Genomic DNA, 23,597 nt, shown 5'->3' on the forward strand with positions numbered 1-23,597 from the left:
TCTACTTATAAGAATTCAGAAGATATTGGATTTATATCCCATGCTATACTCTGAATCTCAGAGTCTCAGAGCGGTCACAATCTATTCTACCTCCCCCCCACCTTCACAACAACCCTGTGAGGTAGGTGGGGCTGAGAGAGCTCTTACAGCAGCTGCCCTTTCAAGGACAACTCCTGTGAGAACTATAGCTATGGCTGACCCAAGGCCATTCCAGCAGCTGCAAGTCGAGGAGTGGGGAATCAAAGCCAGTTCTCTCAGATAAGAGTCCTCGCTCTTAACCACTCCACCAAACTGGCTCTCTTATGTATCTTTTTCTTTTAAAATTCCATTTAATTGCTGGATTTTGAGTCCTTCCATTGTTCTTCTTCCTTTTTTTTTTAAAGAATTTTTTTTGAAGAATTAGTTGTTTAAACTATGTGGAATTTGGAATGCAGTATCATACTCTGAAGCATTATTGTTTCTCAATTTTCTGAACTTTGGTGTTCATAATTCTTTAAGCCACAAGCTGCCTTGTTGGTTTATTGAATGCCAAAGCTGGGTAGATACAGGAAGAATTCTTCATACAATTGAATCAAACAGACCTACCCATGTTACTCTGCAACTTCTGAATCCAGTCCTCCATAAGTGTCTGCGAAGGAGCAGCAAAGTAGTATTCAGCTCCATTTCTCAGTCTGTAAGCCATGGACAGAAGGAATGGATTCATAAAAACATTAACATGCGCCCCAGCTATCCAAGGAAATAAAAATGCAGAAACCCAAAGCAGGGGTGCTGAACTCATTTGTTATGAGGGCCGGATCTGACATAAATGAGACCTTGTTGGGCCAGGCTGGGCTGTGTCGGGCCGGGCCATGTTTGCACCTATTCAAGATTAGCTAACAGAGATATTAACTTTTTAAAGGACACAGACAAACACAACTAAAGATTTTTTAAAAACCTTAACATAAAACATGCTTAAAACATTAGCACTTGTTGGTTTTAAAGATGCTTTCTTCGTATTTCTCCCATGGGATCGGGGGGGGGGGGACTGGGCAAAGGAAGCTCTGGCTCTTTCCCTTCCTCCCCAGGGGACCAGGAAGGGGAGGAGTCTTAACCAATGGAGAAAATCAAGGTTTTGCTCTGTAACTCTTGGGCGATTGAGCAAGCCTTGTAAAGCAAGCTGAGATGCAAAAGGAAGCAAGAGAGAGGGGAGAAGGAAGCAGACAAGAGCCTCTTGCTCAGGGGCCTGATTTGGACCTGGCAACCCTACCCCAATGAGTTAGTAACAAGTTGGCTCCAGCATTACTTGTTTGATGGTGTGGAATAGGATTGCCAGGTCCAGGTTGAGAAATTCCTGAAGATTTGTGGGTGGAGCAAGAGGAGAGAAGTATTTAGGGAGGTTGGGGACCTCAGTAGGGCACAATGCCACAGAGCCCACCCTCCAAAACATCCATGTTCTCCAGGAGAACAGATCTCTGTAGTCCAGAGATGTGCTGTAATTCCAGGGGATCCCCAGGTCCTACCTGGAGGATGGCATCCCTATGAAATGTCCATGCATTCACACAGAGCCTCTCTGGACCACAGCTTCCACCTTCCCCCTCCCGTGTCTTCAGCTGTCCTCCCCCACACAGGGGCCCGTAACCAGCCTCCAGTGCCTCGGCTGCATCCTTCTCCATTCTGCCGTCATCATACACGGTTGCTTCTGCTCACTTAGGGGACTTGATCATATACAGCTGCTTCTGCTTGTTTAGGGGCCGGAAGAATTCTCTGACCCCTCAGCAAGCAGAAACAAGGGGGCACTTTCCAAGCCCAGGACTGAAAGTTAAGCTCCATGTTGCTTCTGCTTGCTTAGGGGCTGGAAGAAATCTCTGACCCCTCAGCAAGCAGAAACAAGGGAGCACTTTCGGAGCCCAGGACTGAAAGTTAAGCTCGGTGTTGCTTCTGCTTGCTTAGGGGCTGGAAGAAATCTCTGACCCCTCAGCAAGCAGAAACAACAGGGCACTTTCGGAGCCCAGGACTGAAAGTTAAACTCTGTGTTGCTTCTGCTTGGTTAGGGGCTGGAAGAAATCTCTGACCCCTCAGGAAGCAGAAACAAGGAAGCACTTTTAGAGCCCAGGACTGAAAGTTAACTCAACCTTGCTTCTGCTTGCTTAGAGGCTGGAAGAAATCTCTGACTCCTCAGCAAGCAGAAACAAGGGAGCACTTTCGGAGCCCAGGACTGAAAGTTAAGCTCCGTGTTGCTTCTGCTTGCTTAGGGGCTGGAAGAAATCTCTGACCCCACAGCAAGCAGAAACAATGGGGCACTTTCAGCTCCCAGTTCTGAACGTTAAGCTCCACGTTGAACTGATGTTGGGCTAGAGGGCGCCTGCAAGAGGAGGCCGTTCTGGCTCTCAAGTGGGGCGGCGGGGGTAAGGGGCGGATGGCTCCATTGCAGACAGGGCAGTGTAGGATAGGCTGGTGCACACAAGTGGAGGTCCCGGCTGCAGTCCAGGGCTGGGGATCAGTGGAGAGGTGATGTTCGCCTGAAGGGGTTTTCTGGCCTGGTCTCGTTGGCCACCTGAGTGAGGGTGGGAGCTGCGCTTGGGCAGCCTCGGCTCACCCTCTGACAGGAAGAAATTCGAATTGGAGGTCTTGTAGCTCAAGAAGTCAGTTGCGACTTGGTGGCGCCTTCCACCCCCCCCCCTTGTCCCGCCGGGCTTGCCTAGCTGGATCATGCTACAGGTAAGGGCAGGAGACCATGCGGCACGTATCTAAACCTCTGAGTGGCTCTCCACCAGAGCTGCTGGAAGAGGGGTGGAAAGGGATCACCTTGGGGCAGCTGTGGGGAGGGGGGAGGCTGTATGGCAGCTAGCTGGCAGCTTTCCTCCTCAGTGTTGGTAGGAGAGAAGGCCATGGAGGTTAGGGCCACTATGTGCCCCCTGAAAAAATCAGGGGCCCCAGTTCTTCAAATTCTGGCTACGGTGCTGCCCCGACAACTATCCGTTGAGTCCTTCAGAGCTGGTTTTTCCATGTTACATTTTTCTCACTTCACTTCCTCAGATGAATAATTAATCAAAGGGGGAGAAAAGAGCCCCGTGGGTCTGATCAAAGCCTTGGGTGGGCGCCCAACAGCATTAAAATTATTACAGTCATCATTGTTCTTCTACAAGCATGCAATTGTCTAATGAAAAATAACAGCTTTTATGCAACCACAAAATAAAATTTGTGAAGAAAATGAGGAAATATCACAGGAGAAAGCATTCTACAGTGCTGAGAAACCCACTTAGAAGACTTGCTACATTTTTGGGTAAGTAAAATACTCATAACACATCTTTTAATACACATATCAAAGATAGCTAACAATAATCAATTAGAAGCCAACATACAAAGTAGGCCACAACAAAACCATAAAAGAGAAGCCACTAAAAACAGCAACTCAAGGGAGCAGAAATAATTTAATAATAATAATTATGTGTCATTAAGTTGCAACCGACTTATGGCAACCCTTCCCAGGGTTTCCAAGGCAAGGAATGAGCAGAGGTTGTTTGCCACTGCCTGCCTTGTGTAGCAACCCTGCAGGTAAAAAATAAAATTTGAGTCCAGTGGTACGTAAGAAACCATCAAAATTTTCCAGATTGTAAGCTTTCTTGAATCAAAGCTTCCTTTGTCAAATACCTGCATATTTGATGACATGAAGTTTATATCTTAGAAAAATGTGTTGGTCACTAAGATACTACTGGACTCACATTTTGTTCTGCTACTACAGATCAACATTGCTATCCACTTGAAACTGTCTTCGTGGAAGGTAAAAAACTAGCCAGGATACACAAAAGTCTGTCTAGTAGATATCTGCCTTGACATGCCATTTAGAACATAGGAGAGCCTTCTTATGGAGTTCCACAGTATCCACTCTGCCAGAAAAATGGTCCTGTCCCATGTAACTGCCCACCATATGTAAGACAGGGTTCTGAGGAGGATTTCAGTGTACAGGTAAGGTTTATGTGGAAGTGTATAGTCCTTCAAGTAGCCTGGGCCCATATCACTTAGTGCTTTGAAGGTTAAAACTAGCATTTTAAATTTGGCTTGGAAACCAAGTGGAATCCAATTATAACACTGCAAAATTGGTGCAATGTGCTCCAAGCTTACCATAGCCAGCATTCTGGCAGCTGCATTATGAACCAAGCATATTTTCTGGACACCCTTCAAAGGCAGTCTCATGTAAAACACATTACAGTAGTCTAGCCTGATATCACTGAAATACGTTACAATCACCAAGATGTTCCTTTCCAGGAAAGGGTGTAGAAAACCCTTGCTCTGATCCTGACTCTGAGGGAGCATGCAATCCTATACAACATAGCTGTACACCTACCACTGAATCAGACAAGTGTCCAATATACAGACCTTCCATGTTGGCCTTGAAGTGACACCACCACTAAAACTTTGTTTTGTATGTACACTGGTCACAACACATAACACAGTTCTGGCAGCAATGAAGACTTTTTTTAAAACAAGCATCCTTACCATCACCACCACCATCATGGGACCTGAGCAAACTAAATAAAATGTGTTTCATTTGCTTTGCTGGCTTTGTCATCAATGTGATTTACCTTAAGCTGAATGCATTTTCTTTCCTGGAATAATTGGGCAGTTTTTCACATCTGGCTTCAGCAGTGCTGATTGACAAGACAGGAGTTGTATTCTGGAGGGGTAAGGAAGATTATCAGCAAAACCTGTTATTTGGATTTGAACTTGTATCTTTTACACCAGCAGTTTTCAATCTATGTTCCAAAGAACTCAGAAGGGAATCCCTTGGAAATTTATCATGGGGATCCCAATGATAACACAAACACATTTTCCTGAAAGAAAGCTTTTCTATCACTATCAGACATCCCCTACTGTTGCAGGGGAGTGTTGCAAATGATTCTAGACAGAGTCCACAGTAGCAGTTGCTCTGCCATTAGGTTTTTGATTCCAATTGATTCCTCACCAGTTGCTACACAGCTGCATTTTGACCCACAGCAATTCCTCCTGCATCTTCCTGATCTTGTTTTTTAGAGATCAGGAAGGCATGGGGAGAATTGGAGACAGCTGCAGGTCAAAATACAGCCATATAGCAACTGGTGGAGAATCAATCAGTTGAGCCAGGGAAAGCAGAACCCCAAGGGTGGAGCAACTGCTACTGTGGAATCAGTCCTAGAATTAATTCTTGGTTCATATGCCACTGCAGATGAATATATATTTTCCCTAGATGAATATATATTTGCCCTAGATGAATATATATTTTCCTAGATGAATATATATTTTCAATTGCCCGATTCTCTGTAGCACAGAGGATATATGGCTGACAAATTGATATGGAAAGAGCTCTTTCAAGGTAGAAAGGCTGAAAAACAATGCTCTCAGATATATGCCAATATTATTGTTTCCCTGACTATTGTTAACAGAACAACCAGTTTCCATGATAGCTAAAGCTTTACTGTACTGATCCCCAGAGTGTGACATTTGCCAATGGATTTCCCACCTTCTTTTCCCCCAAAGCAAACAGACAGTTCTGGCCAAGGCTTTTTGTGGCAGAAAAAGTTCAGCAGGAATTCATTTGCATATTAAGCCACACCCTTGGCATTACCATTGTTTCACAGATTTTTGGTAGAAAAAGCCCAGCAGGAACTTATTTGCATATTAGGTCACACCCTCTGACACCAAGCCAGCAGGAACTGTGTTCCTGTGTGTTCCTGCTCAAAAAAAGCCCTGGTTCTGGCTATCCTCCAGCTCACTGAAGCAGGAAGTACTTCAGAAGAATCCAGAAAATATCACCTTTTAGTTATTTACAGAATTTGCACCTTGCCTAACCAGACTTACAAAGGCCACCAAGGTGGCTAACCATTAAAATCAAACCCCTTCCCAAATGTATTATTAAAACAATTAAAAACACAGTTAAAATATGTACAAAACATGAAGAATTGGTTAGGAAGGAGGGCTCAATGAGGGAATGCCAAAGAAGTCTTCACTCACTAGTGGAAGACAGCAACAGAAGAGGACAGATAAATCTCCCTGGGGAGAGAATTCCAGAGGTTTGGTGACATGACCAAGAAGGCCCACCCACTTAATCTCAGAAGGCAAGGCAATCTGAAGCAGGGCTTCTGAAGCTGAGAATAATGGTTGGGCAGGTTCATAGGGGATTAGGCAATCCTTCAAGTATATTGGTCCCAAATCATATACGATTTTGATAGTTAAGGATAGCACCTTGAATTGTGCTCAGAAACAAATTGGGAGGCAGAGTAGATAGCCAAGACTGGAATGATATGGTCCTTACAATTCAACCAATCAATATCCTGGCTGCAGGATTCTGTACCAATTGAAGAAGATTTCAAACACTTCTCAAGGTTAGCCCCACATATAGCACATTGCAGTAATCTAATCTAGATGTAATTAGGGCATGCATCACAGTGCTTTTCTGCCCAGGAAAGACCGCAGTTAACTATCCAATTGAAGCTGGTAACAGGCACTCCTGGCTGCTGCCATCTGCTTCTCCAGCAGTAGGCCTAGATTCAAAATAACCACAGTCTATGGACCTGTTTCTTCCAGGGGAGTGCATCCCCATTCAGAATGGGTGTGCAACAATTCCTCCCTTCCTTTTTTATTTTCTTGGCTGAGCAGTCCACTTTCATGTTTTTTGTTTCTCTGTTTCTCCCACCCAGTTGTTTAACTGACAGAATTATGCTGATCTAACCTAGGGAACTGAGGAACCTAGAACAATCTTTCATTTATATGTCAGTTTATGGCACAAGAAAGGCTGAGAGTAGTTCAAACAAGGGCTTTTTTTGTAAAAAAAAAAATGCCCAGCAGGAACTCATTTGCATATTAGAACACTCCCTCCCCCCGATGTCACCTCTGTTTCACACAGAGCTTTTTTGTAGAAAAAGCCCAGCAGGAACTCATTTGCATATTAGGCCACACCCATGACACCAAGCCAGCTGGAGCTGCGTTCCTATACGTTCCTGCTCAAAAAAAGCCCTGGTTCAAAACTTAAACAGGCATAAGCTTTTTTGACTCAAAATACAGGAACATACACACAAGTTTCAGTGTCCCTTCTTAAACACTTATAGGGATCACCCCCTTTTGCTAGGCGCTATTTCCTTCACAGAAGGACTATTGGTCCCACTTCCCTCATTCAGGATCTGCCCTTGATCCTTCACTCTTCTTAACTCCAACTGAAATAACTGCCACTCTCAACTGTAGAATTCGATTTATCTCTTGTCAATCAAGGTTTTCAGACTAGGTTAAAGCATTAACCATTCATTGTCCATTATAGGGTGACACTTTAAATCCCAGGTCAGACAGTCTGCCCACCAGTAGCACTTTCTCCTTGTCAGGATTAAGCTTTAGTTTATCAACCTGCATCCACTCCAAAACTGCCTTCAGGCACAGGTTTGGGGTTTCTACAATCTTCTTGGGATCTGCTGGAAGTACAAGATACAGCTGAGTGTCCTCTGCATATTGGTGGCAGCTCAGCCCAAATCTCTGGATAATCTCATCCAGTAATTTCATTTAGGTGTTAAAGAGCATAGGGGACAACATGCAACCTTGTGTGACTCCATAGACCAAAGGGCTGAACAGCAGTTTCCCAGCTCCACTTTCTGAAACCTACCCTCCAGGAAGGACTGAAATCAATACAGAATTGTACCTTCCAATCCTAGTCTAGATAGGTAGTCCAGAAGGATACCATTATCAATGGTTCTGACAGATCCAGGTGGGCAGCCGTGTTGGTCTGAAGTAACCGAACAAAGCAACAGAACAGACCAACAAAGTTTTAATTGAGTATGTAAGCTTTCATCTGTAAGTCTGATGAAGTGTGTCTTTAGCAATGAAACTTACATTCTCATTAAAACTTTGTTGGTCTTAAAGGTGCTACTGGACTCCAACTTTGTTCAATGGTATTGACAGCTGCTGAGAAGTTCAGGAGAATAAACAGAGTTGTATTCTCTCTGTCCATCTCCTGGCACAAGTCATCCACCAGGATGACCAAGACTGATTCAGTCCCATAACCAGGCCTAAACCTAGACTGGAAGGGGTCTAAAGAATTTGACTCTTCTAGGAAAACTTAAGAGTTGTCCAGTCTTTGTGACTGCAGAGAGCACTGTAAGGAGCCTCTGTCCTAGAAAGAAGCCTGGCTTGCAACCTCCCAACAATTGTTGTTGGCCATCATAGTGACCATTTTGCAGTGGTATCCACAACTTCAGAAGCCCTCCTGGACTGTACAAGATTGAGGACCTAGGACCTACTAGACCTGCCCATCTTAAAGAAAGAATTTAATTTATAGCACATCACTGTTTTTAAGGGCTAAATCAGATTATAAATTTAAAATTAATGCATTTCTGAATCTAGGTGCCATAGGCCACGTTAATCTATTTGATTTCAAAATAACAAAAGAAAAAGGTCCATTTGCCTACAAGCAGCATTACAGTTCAATATTTTCTTCCAAATAAAATTGGATTTTTCAGTGATAAAAATTGCATTCAAGAAGAATTAAAGGATTAGAACACGTTACCTGGGATGCATCCTTTTCATCAGGGTAGAAGTCAAGTTTTTGTCTTTCAAGTTTGACATAAAAAGAATTCCAAGACCTTGTATTCGGCTACAAGATTAATAAAACAAAGTCAATAGCCTACAAAGCTTTTGGTTGAACAGTGTAACAACTATCAACCCTCTTCTTAATATTTGGACTTATTTGCCACTGGGTAGGTAGCTTTAGGTCTGACTGATTTCAACTTAATGTATCATACAATCTTCATTTGGCTTTTCTGAGCAAGTCTGTTGGCAACTAGAAGGAGCAAAATAAGCTTTGCAAGAGCTGAGCCACCCAATTCAAGAGGAGCTCCTTGAAAGACCTCAACACCTCTGCAACTTAATCAACAGAACTGTAAGACAATTAATGTGAGCCAAGACAAAGTTTAAGATGAGATTACCTTTTCATAGCTGTAAAATATCCAGTGTGGAAAAATAAAAGTAAAATTGAACAAAACAAAACTCTTTTCAAAGAGCCTTTTAAATATATTACAAATGCATCATTTAAAAAATCAAGCAAATGAGGACATAGGCAGATAGGGCCCAGCAAGGGGAAGAAAATGGGAATGCAAATTCTTGCAGTAGATAGAATTTACCCATTTCAGTATCTTCATTATCAGCTCAAAAAGGGAAAGTAGGTCTATTGCAGGGACTGCCAAACTGTGGCTCGAGAGCCACATGTGACTCTTTCACACATAAGGTGTGGCTCTTGAAATTTCCACTGCATTGGCAGCCAGCTTGGAGAAGGCATTTGAAGTTAAATCACTTCTGCAAGCCAAGCCAGCCGGCAGCTTGGAAAATGCATTTAAAGTTAAAGTTGCTTTCTTTCCACCTTCCGCTATTTCCCTCCCTCCCTCCCTTCTCTCAGACATCTGACGTTCATGTCTTGTGGTTCTCAAACATCTGATGTTGATTTTCTGTGGTTCTCATGTTAAGCAAGTTTGGCCACCCCTGGTCTAACGTGTTCCATTTTTGGTGACCTATATCCTACTTTCCCTTTCTTGCTTTATCATGGAGGCAGTTTAAATAACTGTTACCTGTTTTCTTCCTGGAAGGATTTGGTCCCTCTTTTCTAGGATGCCTTCCATGCTCTCATGTATTGTAGAAACCTGTAATGCACAAAGTTCTAGTGTTCTTCCCACAATGTTTATATCATGATTAGACAGTTTTCAGCATTATAGAAAAAGGAAGTCTGCATTCAAAAGCAAAGTAAATACATCCTGTCAGGACTAGTGGATGATAATATTTCTAGAATGTTAATACACAAAAATGATAGCAGAAGTATGTTTTACTCATTAATACCTATTTGACTGTGTGACAATCCACATGATGTGTCTTTGGTGGGCACATGCTGTTCATACTAATTTTGTTTTTCTTTTTTAAGTCCTAAAGATAATTCCCATATCTCATTTTGATCCCAAAGATACAAAATTCCAGTTAATGTTAAGGTTGTAATACGTATCAGACATTATGGATTCCTTTGTCTTTCACAGAACCAAAGGTGGCAAGTGGCAACTTACCTGTGAAGCAGCTTCTGATTTCTCGAGAGGCAAATCTGAATCCAGCAGAGTTGGAAAATTTTCTAATGATTCTCTGCAGAGTGCAGGCACAGCATCTGAGTCTTTGGTTTGTACATCATAGAAGGAACTCTCTCTATTGTCTTGCACACTTGGTGATACAAAATCATCATGTAAAGGTAACACATCACTGACAGCTTGCTTGTTTTTCAGGTTAAGGGGCAATGAAGAAGGCAAAGAGATCTGGCTCTTCAGAGCTGAATCCTGCAGCTCAAGCTCCTTTGATGAAAGTGAAGCTTTAGCATCACTGTTGCTGGTCAGTGTCACGTCTTCTCCATGACCCAGCTGGTGTAAATTCTGCTTGGACTTTCTTGATGGAACAGATGGCAAGTGCTGAGCATTCTTTGGATCCAGCATCCTTGGCTTCCTGTCTGAATGTTTTCTATACAGTGAGGGAACCTTCATCGGTTTCTCTTTCTCCTCACTACCTATTTGTTTCAGTAACTTCAGTTCTATCTGCAAGAAGCAAGCAAACAAATTACCAATTATAATATAGTGGGTTCCACGCAATGATGAGGAGAGGTGGCAGTGAACATAGCTCTTTATTCAATACAGCATCATATAGGGCTGCATTCAAAAGAATGGCTACTGGGCCAACAGGGCCAACTATATATGCATTTCAGGTTCCCACGCTAGCATCCTATTGGACCATTCAAACCAGCAGGGATCCCATGATTGGAGCAGGGCAGCAGGGATTTGGATCCTACTGCCCATTGTTCCCAAGTCCCCAAGTTCAGTCCTCCAGGTTCCAATGAGCCAGAAAAGAGCTCCATATATTGAACACAATTCAGGTCACATATATAACACCAATGAAAGCAGTTGGGAGAATCATTGACAAACAAACTTCCTCCAGCTTCAAGCTTAGAGAACTCACCCTACTACATTCCATTCTCTTTTCCAAAACATGCCAAGGTAACAGTGAATGGAATGCCAATAGGGAGGGCTGCAGTATGGAGGTCTTGCAGTATTCATGTCTGAGCTTTAAGGCCTAGAGATCAATAATATTCTTAGCATGGTCAAGTTGCCTCTTGGGAACATGAGAAGAAGAGTTTTCTAAGTTTCTTGGCTCAGTATTGAGATGGGAGGCATTAGAAACCTTTTCCTACAGCTTTCAGCAGCTTCATAGTCTCTCTATGTGAGTTGTGGCACTCCCCCCACACCACCAGGGCATTGCCCTCTCTACTCTCACCTAACTCATTACTTTCTGCTATTGATTGCATCCCCCTCTTTACGATAGAAGTGTGTACCACACAAGAAGCAAATTGGCATCTAGATATGAATATTTATTATTGCTTCTTCAAAGCTAAGGTGAAGGTTTACATCTGTTAGTTAAGGCAAGTGACAACTATCAGTTAATCTACAATCAGGAATAGCAAAATTACTTAATCCTCCATCAGTAAATTAGTTTGTATTGAATTAGGTAGTAGGATACTCATTTGAATCATCTCCACAGGAACTGGGAAATCTCGGTAAAATATGAATCACAGTTGGAATTTTCAGTTCTCTCAAGGGAACAACTTTATTTAATTAAAATCTTCACATCTTGCCTTTCCCTTGAAGAGTCCAAGGTAATGCACAGAATATATGCCAATAAGCAGCAGTATCAACAACAATACATTTAAGAAATGAATAACAATTCACAGTAAAATCTTATTAAACAGCTTATAGTACAAAATCCTTCATCCACATTAACACTTTTCAGATGTTAATAGAACATCCTTTGAAATAAGGCTGTTTTGTATCTATTTCTAAAAATCATTAAGAATAGTGCACTTTTATCTTCCTCAGACAAGTCCACTAGATTGGGGCACAAGGTCTGAATTTAGCCAAGGAGGGTCAAAAACTCTTAGTGGATGGCACATTAAGGGCAAGTCTATGAAAGGAATCCAACTGGCATACAAGTTTACATATAAAAAGACAGTCTATTAGATATGTGGGTTCCATAGCAGGCAAGAACCAGCATCTTTAATTCAGTTCAGAAACAAATAGACAACTAGTAAGGTGTTTTTAAAAAGGTGGAATGCATTCATATTGACTTAAGCCAATCAACAAATAGTGTAGGATGCAGCTGCCTATCACATAGAGCACATTACAAAGAGTAGCATCAAGCAGCATGATTGCCCAGTGAGGGAGATAACTGATGAGCAAGATGCAGACTGATTCTGCCGTAGCAGTCACTCCACCCTTGGGCTTCTGCTTTCCCCGGCTCAGCTGAATGATTTCCCACCAGTTACTGCACAGCTGCATTTTGACTTGCAGCTCCCTCCAATTTTTCCTGTGTCTTCCTGATCTTGTTTTTAGAGATCAGGAAGCTGCGAGGGGAACTGGATGGAGCCACGAGTCAAAATGCAGCCATTTTGGAATCAATTGGTTGGGCTGGGAAAAGCAGTGACTGCTACTGTGGAATCAGTAACAATTTGTAAATGGCATTTTGAACAACACTAATCTGTATTTTGAACTAAAACTTCTTTATGAGATTTGACAGAACAACCTTATTATGATCAACCTTATGATAACCATTATAAACTGATCACTTACCTAGCACTGATATAATCTGAGTTTGCAGAGGAGTAACATATATAACAGAATTCACTTAGTTTTTAAAAAGAGCAAAGCACCTTTAGAAGGGGGTGGGGCTTTGAGTGGGGAAATGGAAAAGAGGGAATACCTAACCCTTTATGTGCTGGTCCCCCCGCCCCCGAACCTCCAATCAGCTTTCCTTGGTTCTAGGTGCACATGGCTCTTCTAAACAAGCAACTGGAACCCCATGAAGTGAGAATCAGTTGCAGAGGAGATTTATAGTAGAAGTTTTAAGCTCTCTTCTATTACAATGTTTTTCTCCCTATTCTTCCCCCAACCCCCCATTTTCCCCTAGGAGCAAAATGTAAAAGACAGTTTTGAACTGAAATATTTTCCAGTCTAACAAGAAGCCTAACAGTGAAACTACATTTTGTGCCACAATAAATCTGCTTTCAACAAATCTCTGTCAGCTTTTGCCACATCACCTTTGTCTTTCTATTCAGCTGTGCAAATTTCTCCTCTTGGGCCTCCAGCATCTTTTCAAAATCTTGATGTTTTTTCAATAGTTGTTCAACATCAGAGACAGAATGCTGGGTAAGCAAAGGAGTAGAGATAATAGTTTACTATATAAATGTAATATGCTAAAAATAATATATAAATATTACCTGAGGGAAAATAACTAATTGAAATTCTTCAAAGCAAAGGAATTAGCTAACAAGCTTCTTTTGAAATTGATGAGCCATTTAAGAGGAGGGATCATGATTTTGAACATTAGGAAGCAACAGGCAGGTGACCCACAAGGACTTGCAGGGGGCATCTCATTTTCTCCTCCTCCACTATTTCCCCTTTTACTTCCTTGAAAGCTCCTAAAGTCTTTCCCTTTTTCCTGCTTCCTTTTCTCCTTCCCACATCTCAGTCCACATAACGTTATCTGCCCCTTTATCTTTATCTTTCCCTCCTTTCCTTGCCTGACAGTCAGGGGAACACTGGCCCAGTTTCATGGTGCTGGTTGCCAACCCAGTGCTAGTTGGACTATAGGATATCATGAAGTATTTGTGGGGGGCCTTCACTTCCTCCTGTATCACCTTCCTCACACTATCTCCTGTTTCCGTCCTCCTGGCAGCGTCCATAACCTCTCCCCTTCCCCTCTATCCTTATCTTCTTCCCACCCACCTACCTTTTATCTGTCCCCCCCCCCTATCTTCAGCTGCCCCCCCTATCTTCAGTACTCCAATGCCCAGCCTGCTACGGCCTCTATCAGGGATGGTAAGGCGCTGACTGGTGCTTTAGGCAGATGGTACACCACCCATATCGCCAGCCCCTCTTTAACGTCCCACGCCAGACTGGCACATTCAATACCTTTGACCTCTGGGGCCGGGGGAGCCCGAAAGGAGTAAGCCTCTCATATGAATAGAGCTACCCCTCCCCCCCCGCCCGCTAGTCCATGATTGGTGAAAGACTGAGTAACCCAGGGGAGCCATCTGGGAGAGGGCTATGGTCTCTCCCTCTTGCACCCAGGTCTCAGTCATGCAAGCCAGGTCCACGTCTTGCTTGAGTAGAAACTCTCAGAGGACTGAGGTCTTATTGTTTATGGACCTGGCGTTACATTACACCAAGTAATTTAGCCTGACCCCACTACCTGTCACCGTTGGGATGGGACACAGATTGGAAGGTGGCCAAGCAGCACCTCGTTTCAGCCTCCTTCCCTTATATCGATGTCTGTTCCCACCATCATACCTTCCCCTTCCCAGGCCAGTCATCTCCCACTGGTCTCCGCTTCAGCCTCAGACCAAATGTAGAAGAGCACAACTCACACCCTGCTATTAATTAACTCCCCAGCCCTCTCCGTTCTTGCCAATCCAGATTCCCCTTAATTTATCAATATCTGCCAATTCCAAAATTAACTAACCAATTTAAGCCCAACCCACAATCTCCCTTTTAAATTAATTAGCTAAAAATACTTAAATAAATTCTAATGGCATATTAATTACAAAAACCCTCCCCAACAATAAACCCCTTAATTAATTTGCCAGAAATATTATGTTTTATCAGATAGCTAATTAGTTAATCAATAAATACATCTACAAATTTAGTTAACCAAAACAGTTAATCAGTTTAGCAGTTAAAATCAATCATAAATTAGCAGCTTAGAGAGAGTTGGAGGTAGATGTTGTGACAAGATAAAGTGCTGCTGTGCCTTTTTAGTGCAGATATTGTATGGCATGTCCTCAAAGTGCGATTGTGCAAAGCAGGGTCCTTAGTTCTTTTGTCCTTTCCAGCGTAAGTTTTTTTCAGCCCATTGACCCGCCTGTGCAGCTCAGTAGACCTGGGGGGGGGTAAGGCACCCCTCACACCTCCTCGCCATGCAGTCAAGGTACCCAAAGGCTCTGCTAGCTGCAATAACAGTGGGACCAGATGGTTGCAATGTTCCCAGCCCGAGTTGAAGCCACAGACGAAGCCGGCCGCCACCACTGGAGAAGTGCTGATCAATTTGCAGCGGATAGAGGCGCTGCTTCACGGCTGTCCGGGAGCTCTCTGCTGCTTCCCCAGCGCCTTGTCCGGCAGCCTGGTCACCACTGATGTCTCCTCTCCAATGCCCCACAGTGGCCACATTCTCTGGCGACTGACCGCTGCCGGCGCCCCAGTGCTCTGGTCACCACTTGGCCCCATTCACCACTCGGCCCCACCTATACTCCAGACCGCCATCGTAGCAGCCCTTCACATCAATGTCAGGCCCAGCTCGCCAGAACAGTAAGCAGTGCTTCTTTTGTCTCTTTGGGGAGTTGGAAGCCCACCAAGGTCTTAAATTTCGCATTGCACCTTCCCTTAACAGCATAATATCCAGTCTGCCTTTTAAAATTGCAAAACGCAGGGTGTGCTAGGCGTAGGCGTTATTTTGTTTACAGGAGCCCTAGCATCGGTCAAGTCAAGTCAAGTCAAGTTAACCTTTATTGGCATAAAATATATAGATGTATATATCAGAGCAAATTGTTTTTGTTTTTTTTTTAAAGATAAAATGGAACGATTGCATACAATTTCTAGGCTAAACTGCTGGCTCATGTAGCAAACTGTTTCAGCATTTATGCCATCCTTACTCACCCCATAGATAGGATCTGAGAGAAAACCTTCTCTGGCAGTCAGCCAAGCTTCAGCTTGGTCCAGTTCTCTTCGCAGTAACACGATCTCCAAGTTTTCCTTGTACAACTCCTTCCTTATGTCCCAAGATTCCCTCACTTTGCTCATCAGCTCCAATAATTCAGACAGTTTCTGTTCAATCTATAGAAATAAATCCAAAGACTTCTATTAAAGGAGGAGAAAAGATAAGGGCATTTGTGGACTAGGAGACTGACTTTGTGGCATCTTTCTAGAAGAAATGTTGAAGCTATTTAATTTTTTGATTGTGCAACCGGAATATTTTCAACAGTAGGGTTATATTTGTTTATCCATCATCTTTCAACAGACACTCAAGGGGGCTAGCCTTACAGTGACTCTCCTCCTTCCTTGAGGGTCGGGGACAAAGGGTGGCGATTGGAGGAGAGCTGTCCCAGAGGCGCTTACTTAATTGTGGGGTGCCTCAGGGGGCAGTTCTCTCCCCGATGTTGTTTAACATCTACATGTGCCCCCTTGCCCAGATTGCCCGAAGGCATGGGCTGGGTTGCCACCAGTACGCTGATGACACCCAGCTCTATTTATTGATGGGCGGCCAGACTGGCGACGTCCCTGTATATCTGGACCGGACGCTGCAAGCCATGGGAGGTTGGATCAAGCGGAGTGGGTTGAAGCTGAATCCATCGAAGACAGAGGTCCTTTGCGTGGGTCGCGGCGGGCCAGGAGAGGAGATCTCCCTACCAGCTTTTGACGGTGTGTCGCTGATACCAGTGCGCAGGGTCAGAAACCTGGGAGTGCTACTGGAGCCTTCCTTGACACTGGAGGCACAGATAGCAGCCACTGCTAAATCCGCCTTTTTCCACCTTAGGAGGGCGAGGCAGTTGGCCCCCTTCCTGGAACGTAGCGACCTGGCAACAGTGATCCATGCAACGGTCACCTCAAGGTTGGACTTCTGTAATGTCCTCTACATGGGGCTGCCCCTGTACTGAACTCGGAAACTGCAGCTAGTCCAGAATGCGGCAGCCAGACTGTTAGTGGGACTACCTCGGTGGGAACATGTACAGCCTAGGCTGCGGGAGCTGCACTGGCTGCCAATTGTGTTCCAAGTTCGTTACAAGGTGCTGGTTATTACCTTTAAAGCCCTATATGGCCGAGGACCTCCCTACCTTAGGGACCGCCTCTCTCCATATATCCCCCAGAGAGCACTGAGATCTAGTTTTCAAAATCTTCTAAAAATCCCTGGACCAAGGGAGGCCAAACTGAAAACAACGATGGAACAGGCCTTCTCAATAATGGCTCTTCACTGGTGGAATCAACTGCCAGAAGAGGTGCAAGCCCTGCGAGACTTTAATCAGTTCCGCAGGGCTTGTAAAACTTCCCTTTTTCAACTGGCCTATAAGATGGAATCCTGGAAATGACATCTAACCATCTGGATATATATATATATATATATATATATATATATATATATATATATATATATATATATATATATATATATACTGTACTGTAGCACCTTTTTGTAGTGGTTTTAATTAGTTTATTTATCTAATGTGTTTTAATTGTATCTTATTGTATAATTGTATTTATTATAATCATGGTACACTCCATGTCTTGAGAGCCGCCCTGAGCCTGCCTCGGCGGGGAGGGTGGGATATAAATAAAAGCTTATTATTATTATTATTATTATTATTATTATTATTATTATTATTATTATTATTATTATTATTATTATTATTATTATTATTATTATTATTATTATTATTATATTGTGAAAATTAAAAATGCCTATACCAAGGAAAAATGCCTGACTAAATAAAAAGGCTTTCTCTCTCATAGATTGCTGCCTTGACATGGCGAGAGGGCTTGTGCCGTTCAGTGAGGTTGCAGACTATGCCATGCAGGGACACGCAAGATGGACAGGCTGCAGCTGAGAACCCAGACAGAATGCGATCCACTGGAGAAGGAAATGGTAACCCACTCCAGTATCCTTGCCAAGAAAACCCCATGGACAGTAACAAAAGGCTTAAAGATATGGCGCTGGAAGATGAGCCCCTCAGGTTGGAAGGTGCCCAATATGCTAGTGGGGAAGAGTGGAGGGCAAGTACAAGTAACCACAAAAAGAGTGAAGTGGCTGGGCCAAAGCTGAAAGGACACTCAGCTGTGGATGTATCTGATGGTGAAAGGAAAATCCAGTGTTGCAAAGAACAATACTGCATTGGAATGTGGAATGTAAGATCCATGAATCAAGGTAAGCTGGAAGTGGTCAAACAAGAGACGGCAAGACTGAACATCAACGTCTTGGGAATCAGTGAACTAAAATGGACAGGAATGGGTGAATTTAACTCAGAGAATCATTACATCTATTACTGTGGGCAAGAGTCCCATAGAAGAAATGGTGTGGCCTTTATAGTTAACAAGAGAGTGAGGAAGGCAGTAATGGGATACAATCTGAAAAATGACAGAATGATCTCAGTCTGTATTCAAGGCAAACCATTCAGTATCACAGTAATACAAGTCTATGCCCCAACCACTGATGCAGAAGAGGCTGAAGTGGACCAGTTCTATGAAGATCTACAACACCTTCTAGAACTAACACCAAACAAAGATCATCATCATAGGGGACTGGAATGTTAAAGCAGGAAGTAAAAAGGTAACCAGAACAACAGACAGGTTTGGCCTTGGAGAACAAAATGAAGCCGGGCAAATAGAGTTTTGTCAAGAAAACAAGCTGGTCATAGCAAACACCCTTTTCCAAGAACCTAAAAGGTGACTCTACACATGGACATCACCTGATGGGCGACACAGAAATCAGAATGATTATATACTCTGCAGTCAAAGATAGAGAAGCTCCTTACAGTCAGCAAAAACAAGACCTGGAGCTGATTGCAGCTCAGATCATGAGCTACTCATTGCAAAATTCAGTCTTAAACTGAAGAAAACTGGGGAAGCCATTAGGCCATTCAGGTCACACCCCTTATGAATATACAGTGGAGGTGAAGAAAAGGTTTAAGGAATTAGAGTTGATAGACAGAGTGCCTGAAGAACTATGGATGGAGGTTCGTGACATTGTACAGAAGGAAGCAATCAGCACCATCCCAAAGAAAAAGAAATGCAAGAAAGCAAAGTGGCTGTCTGATGAGGCTTTACAAATAGCTGAGAAAAGAAGGAAAGCGAAAGGCAAAGGTGAAAAGGAAAGATTCACCCAACTGAATGCAGATTTCCAGAGAACATCAAGGAGAGATAAAGAGGCCTTCCTGAAGGAACAATGCAAAGCAATAGAGGAAAATAATAGAATGGGAAGGACAAGAGATCTCTTCAAGAAAATTGGAGAAATCAAAGGAACCTTTCGTGCAAAGATGGCCACGATAAAGGACAAAAATGGTAGGGACCTAACAGAAGCAGAAGAGATTAGGTGGCAAGAATACACAGAAGAATTATACAAGAAGGATCTCAATGTCCTTGACAACCATGATGGTGAAATCGCTGATCTTGAGCCAGACATCCTGGAGTTTGAAGTCAAATGGGTCTTAGAAAGCATTACTAACAACAAAGTGAGTGGAGATTACGGTATCCCAGCTGAGCTATTCAAAGTCCTAAAAGATGATGCTGTTAAAGTGATGCACACATTATGTCAGCAAATTTGGAAAATGCAACAGTGACCAAAGGATTGGAAAAGGTCCGTTTATATTCCAATCCCAAAGAAGGGTAATGCCAAGGAATGTTCAAACTATTGCACCATTGCACTCATTTCACATGCCAGCAAGGTCATGTTAAAGATCCTACAAGCTAGGCTTCAGCAGTATGTAGATCGGGAACTACCAGAAGTTCAAGCTGGGTTTCAGAGAGGTAGAGGAACTAGAGATCAAATTGCCAACATCTGCTGGATTATGGAGAAAGCACGGGAGTACCAGAAAAACGTCTATTTCTGCTTCATTGACTATGCTAAAGCCTTTGATTGTGTGGATCACAACAAATGGTGGCAAGTCCTTAAAGAGATGGGAGTACCAGCCTACCTCACATGTCTCCTGAGAAACCTGCATAAGGGTCAAGAAGCAGCTGTCAGAATGGGATATGGAACAACTGATTGGTTTAGAATAGGAAAAGGAGTTCGGCAAGGATGTATATTGTTACCCTGCTTATTTAATTTATATGCAAAGTACATCATGTGGAATGCCAGCCTGGATGAAGCACAAGCTGGAATTAAGATTGCTGAGAAAAACATCAACAACCTCAGGTATGCAGATGACACCACTCTAATGGCAGAAAGTGAAGAGGACCTAAAGAACCTCTTGTTGAGGGTGAAAGAGGAGAGCACAAAAGTAGGTTTGAAACTCGACATCAAAAAAACTAAGATCATGGCATCCAGCCCCATAACTCCTTGGCAAATAGAAGGGGAAGACATGGAAGTAGTGACAGACTTCACATTCCTGGGATCCAAGATCATTGCACATGGTGACTGTAGCCATGAAATCAAAAGACGTTTGCTCCTTGGGAGGACAGCTATGGTAAACCTAGGCAGTATAATAAAAAGTAGAGACATCACCCTGCCAACAAAAGTCCGTATAGTCAAAGCAATGGTATTCCCATGGTAATGTATGGTTGTGAGAGTTGGACCATAAGGAAGGCCAAGTGTGGAAGAATAGATGCTTTTGAGCTGTGGTGCTGGAAAATAATTTTGAGAGTCCCTTGGACTGCAAGATCAAATCAGTCAGTCCTAAGAGAAATCAACCCAGACTGTTCCCTGGAAGGTCAGATGCTGAAGGTGAAGCTCAAATACTTTGGCCATCAAATGAGAAGGGAGCACTCACTGGAGAAGATCCTGATGCTGAGAAAGACAGAAGGCTAAAGAAGAAGGGGATGGCAAAAGATGAGATGACTGGACAGTGTTATTGATAAAACTAACAAGAATTTGAGCAGACTTTGGAGGATGGTGGAAAACAGGAGGACCTGGCATGACTTGGCCCATGGAGTCACAAAGAGTCAGACTCGACTGTGCGACTAACAACAACAACAAAGTAAAAAGGCTTTACCAACAACTTGAAAGTAGACTATGAAATGGCACGATGGTCCTTACTAAAAAAAATTGCTCCATAACTGTTACCACCAAGAAAACTGTTCCTTTTATGTGCTTGACTGTAATAAACACATAGGGTTGCCAGCCTTGTGCCAGCTAATGTCAGATTTTGAGGGTGGTGCCTGGCAAGGGTGGAATTTCAGGAAATATGATGTCATGCTCTAAGACAGAGGTGTCAAACTCATTTGTTATGAGAGCCAGATCTGACATAAATGAGACCTTATTGGGCCGAGTCATGCTTGGCTGGGCTGTGTGTGTACCTATTTAAGATTAGGTAGCAGAGAGATAAATTTTATAAAGGACACAGACAAACACAATTAAAGGTTGTTGTTCTTTTTTTTAAAAAAAACACCTTAAAACAAAACCTGCTTAAAACATTAGCACTTGTTGGTCTTAAAGGTGCTTTCTTTGTATCTCTCCCATGGGATCCAGGGAATTGGACAAAGGAAGCTCTGGCTCTTTCCTTCCTTCCCCAGGGGACCAGGAGAGGGAGGAGCCTCAGCCAGTAGAAGGAAGAGAGCCTTAGCTTAGTAGCTCTGCTGTGCAACTGAGAGCGTGGCAAAGCAAGCTCTCCCTCCCTCCTTCCTCTCCAAAGAAGGAGCCTCAGCCAATGAAGAAATAGAGGTTTTGCTCTGTAGCTTCTGTGCTATTGAGCAAACCTTGCAAAGCAAGATGTTATGCAGAAAGAAGCAAGAAAGAGGGAGAAGGAAGCAGGTAAAAGCCAGTTGCTTTGACACCCCTGCTCTAGGAATTCCTCCAATCTCTATGGCAAAAACCATAGAGACTGGGGAAATTCCTAGAGTGCCTCAGAAGAACTGGCATCACTTCTGAGTGGAGGTTTGGAGGATGTGACACTCTAGGAATCCTTCCAATCACTGTGGTCTTTACCATAAAGATTGGGGAAATTCCTACAGCATCATATTACTGCTATCTTCCACCTTTTCTTTTTCTCCTCAAATAATTAATGACAGGGGATTGAGGATGGGGGTTGGGGATTGCCCACTGTCAACAGGCAAATGGCAAGCCTGCTGACATATTAGAATTTTGCAGCAGTTCTGTCAGTAGAAAGGCTTGATCAAAATGGAGATGTATTTGAGATATGGATTCTTCTGAAATTCTTCTCATTCAAATTTTCCAGATTACCTAGTTTGTTTGCAAACTAGGGAATAATGTAATAAAGAAGGCAGATACTTATTTCCAAATTTTGAGCATTCCTAGTTTGCTGCATATTTCAACAATATTACTGATCTGATGTGCACATGCACTTTGATAAAGCACTGCAAGTAGTCTTGATGTGATTGTATGTACAGCTATATTGAGATTTTGTTGGTGGTAAGGAACACATGTGCACATTTTAGAACATCACACAAGAAGAAACTTGATTGCCCTTTTAAAAGCTTTTTAAAATAAAAAAAATAAAAAACAATGCCATTTATTCACATATATGTTCCCAAGAAGTGGCCAGATCTTTCCTACCCAGGAAGGGCTGCAGCTGGCTGACCACCAGAAGCTGGTCAATGGCATCACTAGCCACCACTGGCACCTGTTTATTCAATAGGAGGCCTGGATTCTGGAGCCCATCCAAGCTACAAACCTGATCTTTTAGAAAGGGTGTAATTCCATCCAGAACAGGAGATAACATATTTCCTGGATCCTACCCTCCCCCACCAATTTCACCTCCATTTTTGGGGGATTAAGTTTTAATTTGTTAGCCCTCATCCATCCCAAAACTGCCTCTAGGCACCTGTTCATAGTTTCCAGGTCCTCTCTGGAATCTGCTGATATTATGAGATAGAATTTAGTGTCGCCTCCATATTGATGGTAGCTCAACCCAAATCTCTGGGTAACATTGCCCAATGGCTTCACACAGATGCTGAAAAGCATGGGGGACAAGATGGAATTATAGAATCATAGAGTTGGAAGGGACCTTCAGGGTCATCTAGCCCAACCCCTGCACAATTCAGGAAATTCACCAATACCTCCCCCCCCCACACCCAGTGACATCTGCTCCATGCCAGAAGATGGCAACACCCCCCCCGCCCCCAGTATCCCTGGCCAAACTGGCCTGGAGAAAAATTGCTGCCCCACTCCAATTTAGTGAACAGCATTCTTTGGGTGTGCAAGAAAGAGCCATGAGAACTAAGCACTGATGCAACTTTTCCTGCCATCCTTCTCATGATCTTCCTAAGTTCACAGAGCCAGCATTGCTGTCAGATGGCCATCTAGCCTCTCTTTAAAAACCTCCAAAGAAGGAGAGCCCACCACATCCCAAGGAAGCCTGTTCCACTGAGGAACTACTCTAACTGTCAGGAAATTCTTCCTAATGTTTAGTTGAAAATTCTTTCTGATTTAATTTCAACTCATTGGTTCTGGTTTGACCTTCTTGGGCAACAGAAAACAACTCCATAGTGCCCTCTATATGATAGCTCTTCAAGTACTTGAAGATGGTGATCATATCACCTCTCAGTTGTCTCCTCTCCAGGCTAAATATACCCAGGTCCTTCAGCCTTTTTTCATAGGACTTGGTCTCCAGGCCCCTCACCATCTTTATTGCCCTCCTCTGGACACATTCCAGCTTGTCTAGATCCAGGGTTCTTTTCTTAGAAAAAAAACAGCAGAAACTCTTTTGCATATTAGGCCACACACCTTGATGTCACCATTGTTTCACACAGGGCTTTTTTGTGTAGAAAAAGCTCAGCAGGAATTCATTTAAATATTAGGCCACACCCCCTGACACCAAGCCAGCCGGAACTGCGTTCCTGCTAAAAAAAAAAGCCCTGTCTAGATCCTTCTTA

The 23,597-nt window shown here is 43.2% G+C and overlaps 1 protein-coding gene across 1 annotated transcript in view; it reads right to left on the bottom strand.

The window, feature by feature from the left end:
• Positions 1 to 536: 536 nt before the first annotated feature.
• Positions 537 to 23,597, bottom strand: part of SPTBN5 (spectrin beta, non-erythrocytic 5) — a 215,039-nt gene continuing 191,978 nt past the window's right edge. Inside the window, exons 56-62 of the mRNA XM_060262355.1 lie at positions 15,717 to 15,893; positions 13,103 to 13,207; positions 10,041 to 10,553; positions 9,558 to 9,629; positions 8,504 to 8,590; positions 4,563 to 4,654; positions 537 to 671 (exon numbers count right to left, since the gene is read on the bottom strand). Of these exons, the coding sequence (XP_060118338.1) occupies positions 572 to 671; positions 4,563 to 4,654; positions 8,504 to 8,590; positions 9,558 to 9,629; positions 10,041 to 10,553; positions 13,103 to 13,207; positions 15,717 to 15,893 (1,146 nt within the window). The 3' untranslated portion in view covers positions 537 to 571. The remainder of the gene's footprint in view (positions 672 to 4,562; positions 4,655 to 8,503; positions 8,591 to 9,557; positions 9,630 to 10,040; positions 10,554 to 13,102; positions 13,208 to 15,716; positions 15,894 to 23,597) is intronic.

The sequence above is a fragment of the Heteronotia binoei genome, chromosome 21 (genome assembly GCF_032191835.1).
Source record: "Heteronotia binoei isolate CCM8104 ecotype False Entrance Well chromosome 21, APGP_CSIRO_Hbin_v1, whole genome shotgun sequence".
Lineage (NCBI taxonomy): Eukaryota > Metazoa > Chordata > Lepidosauria > Squamata > Gekkonidae > Heteronotia > Heteronotia binoei.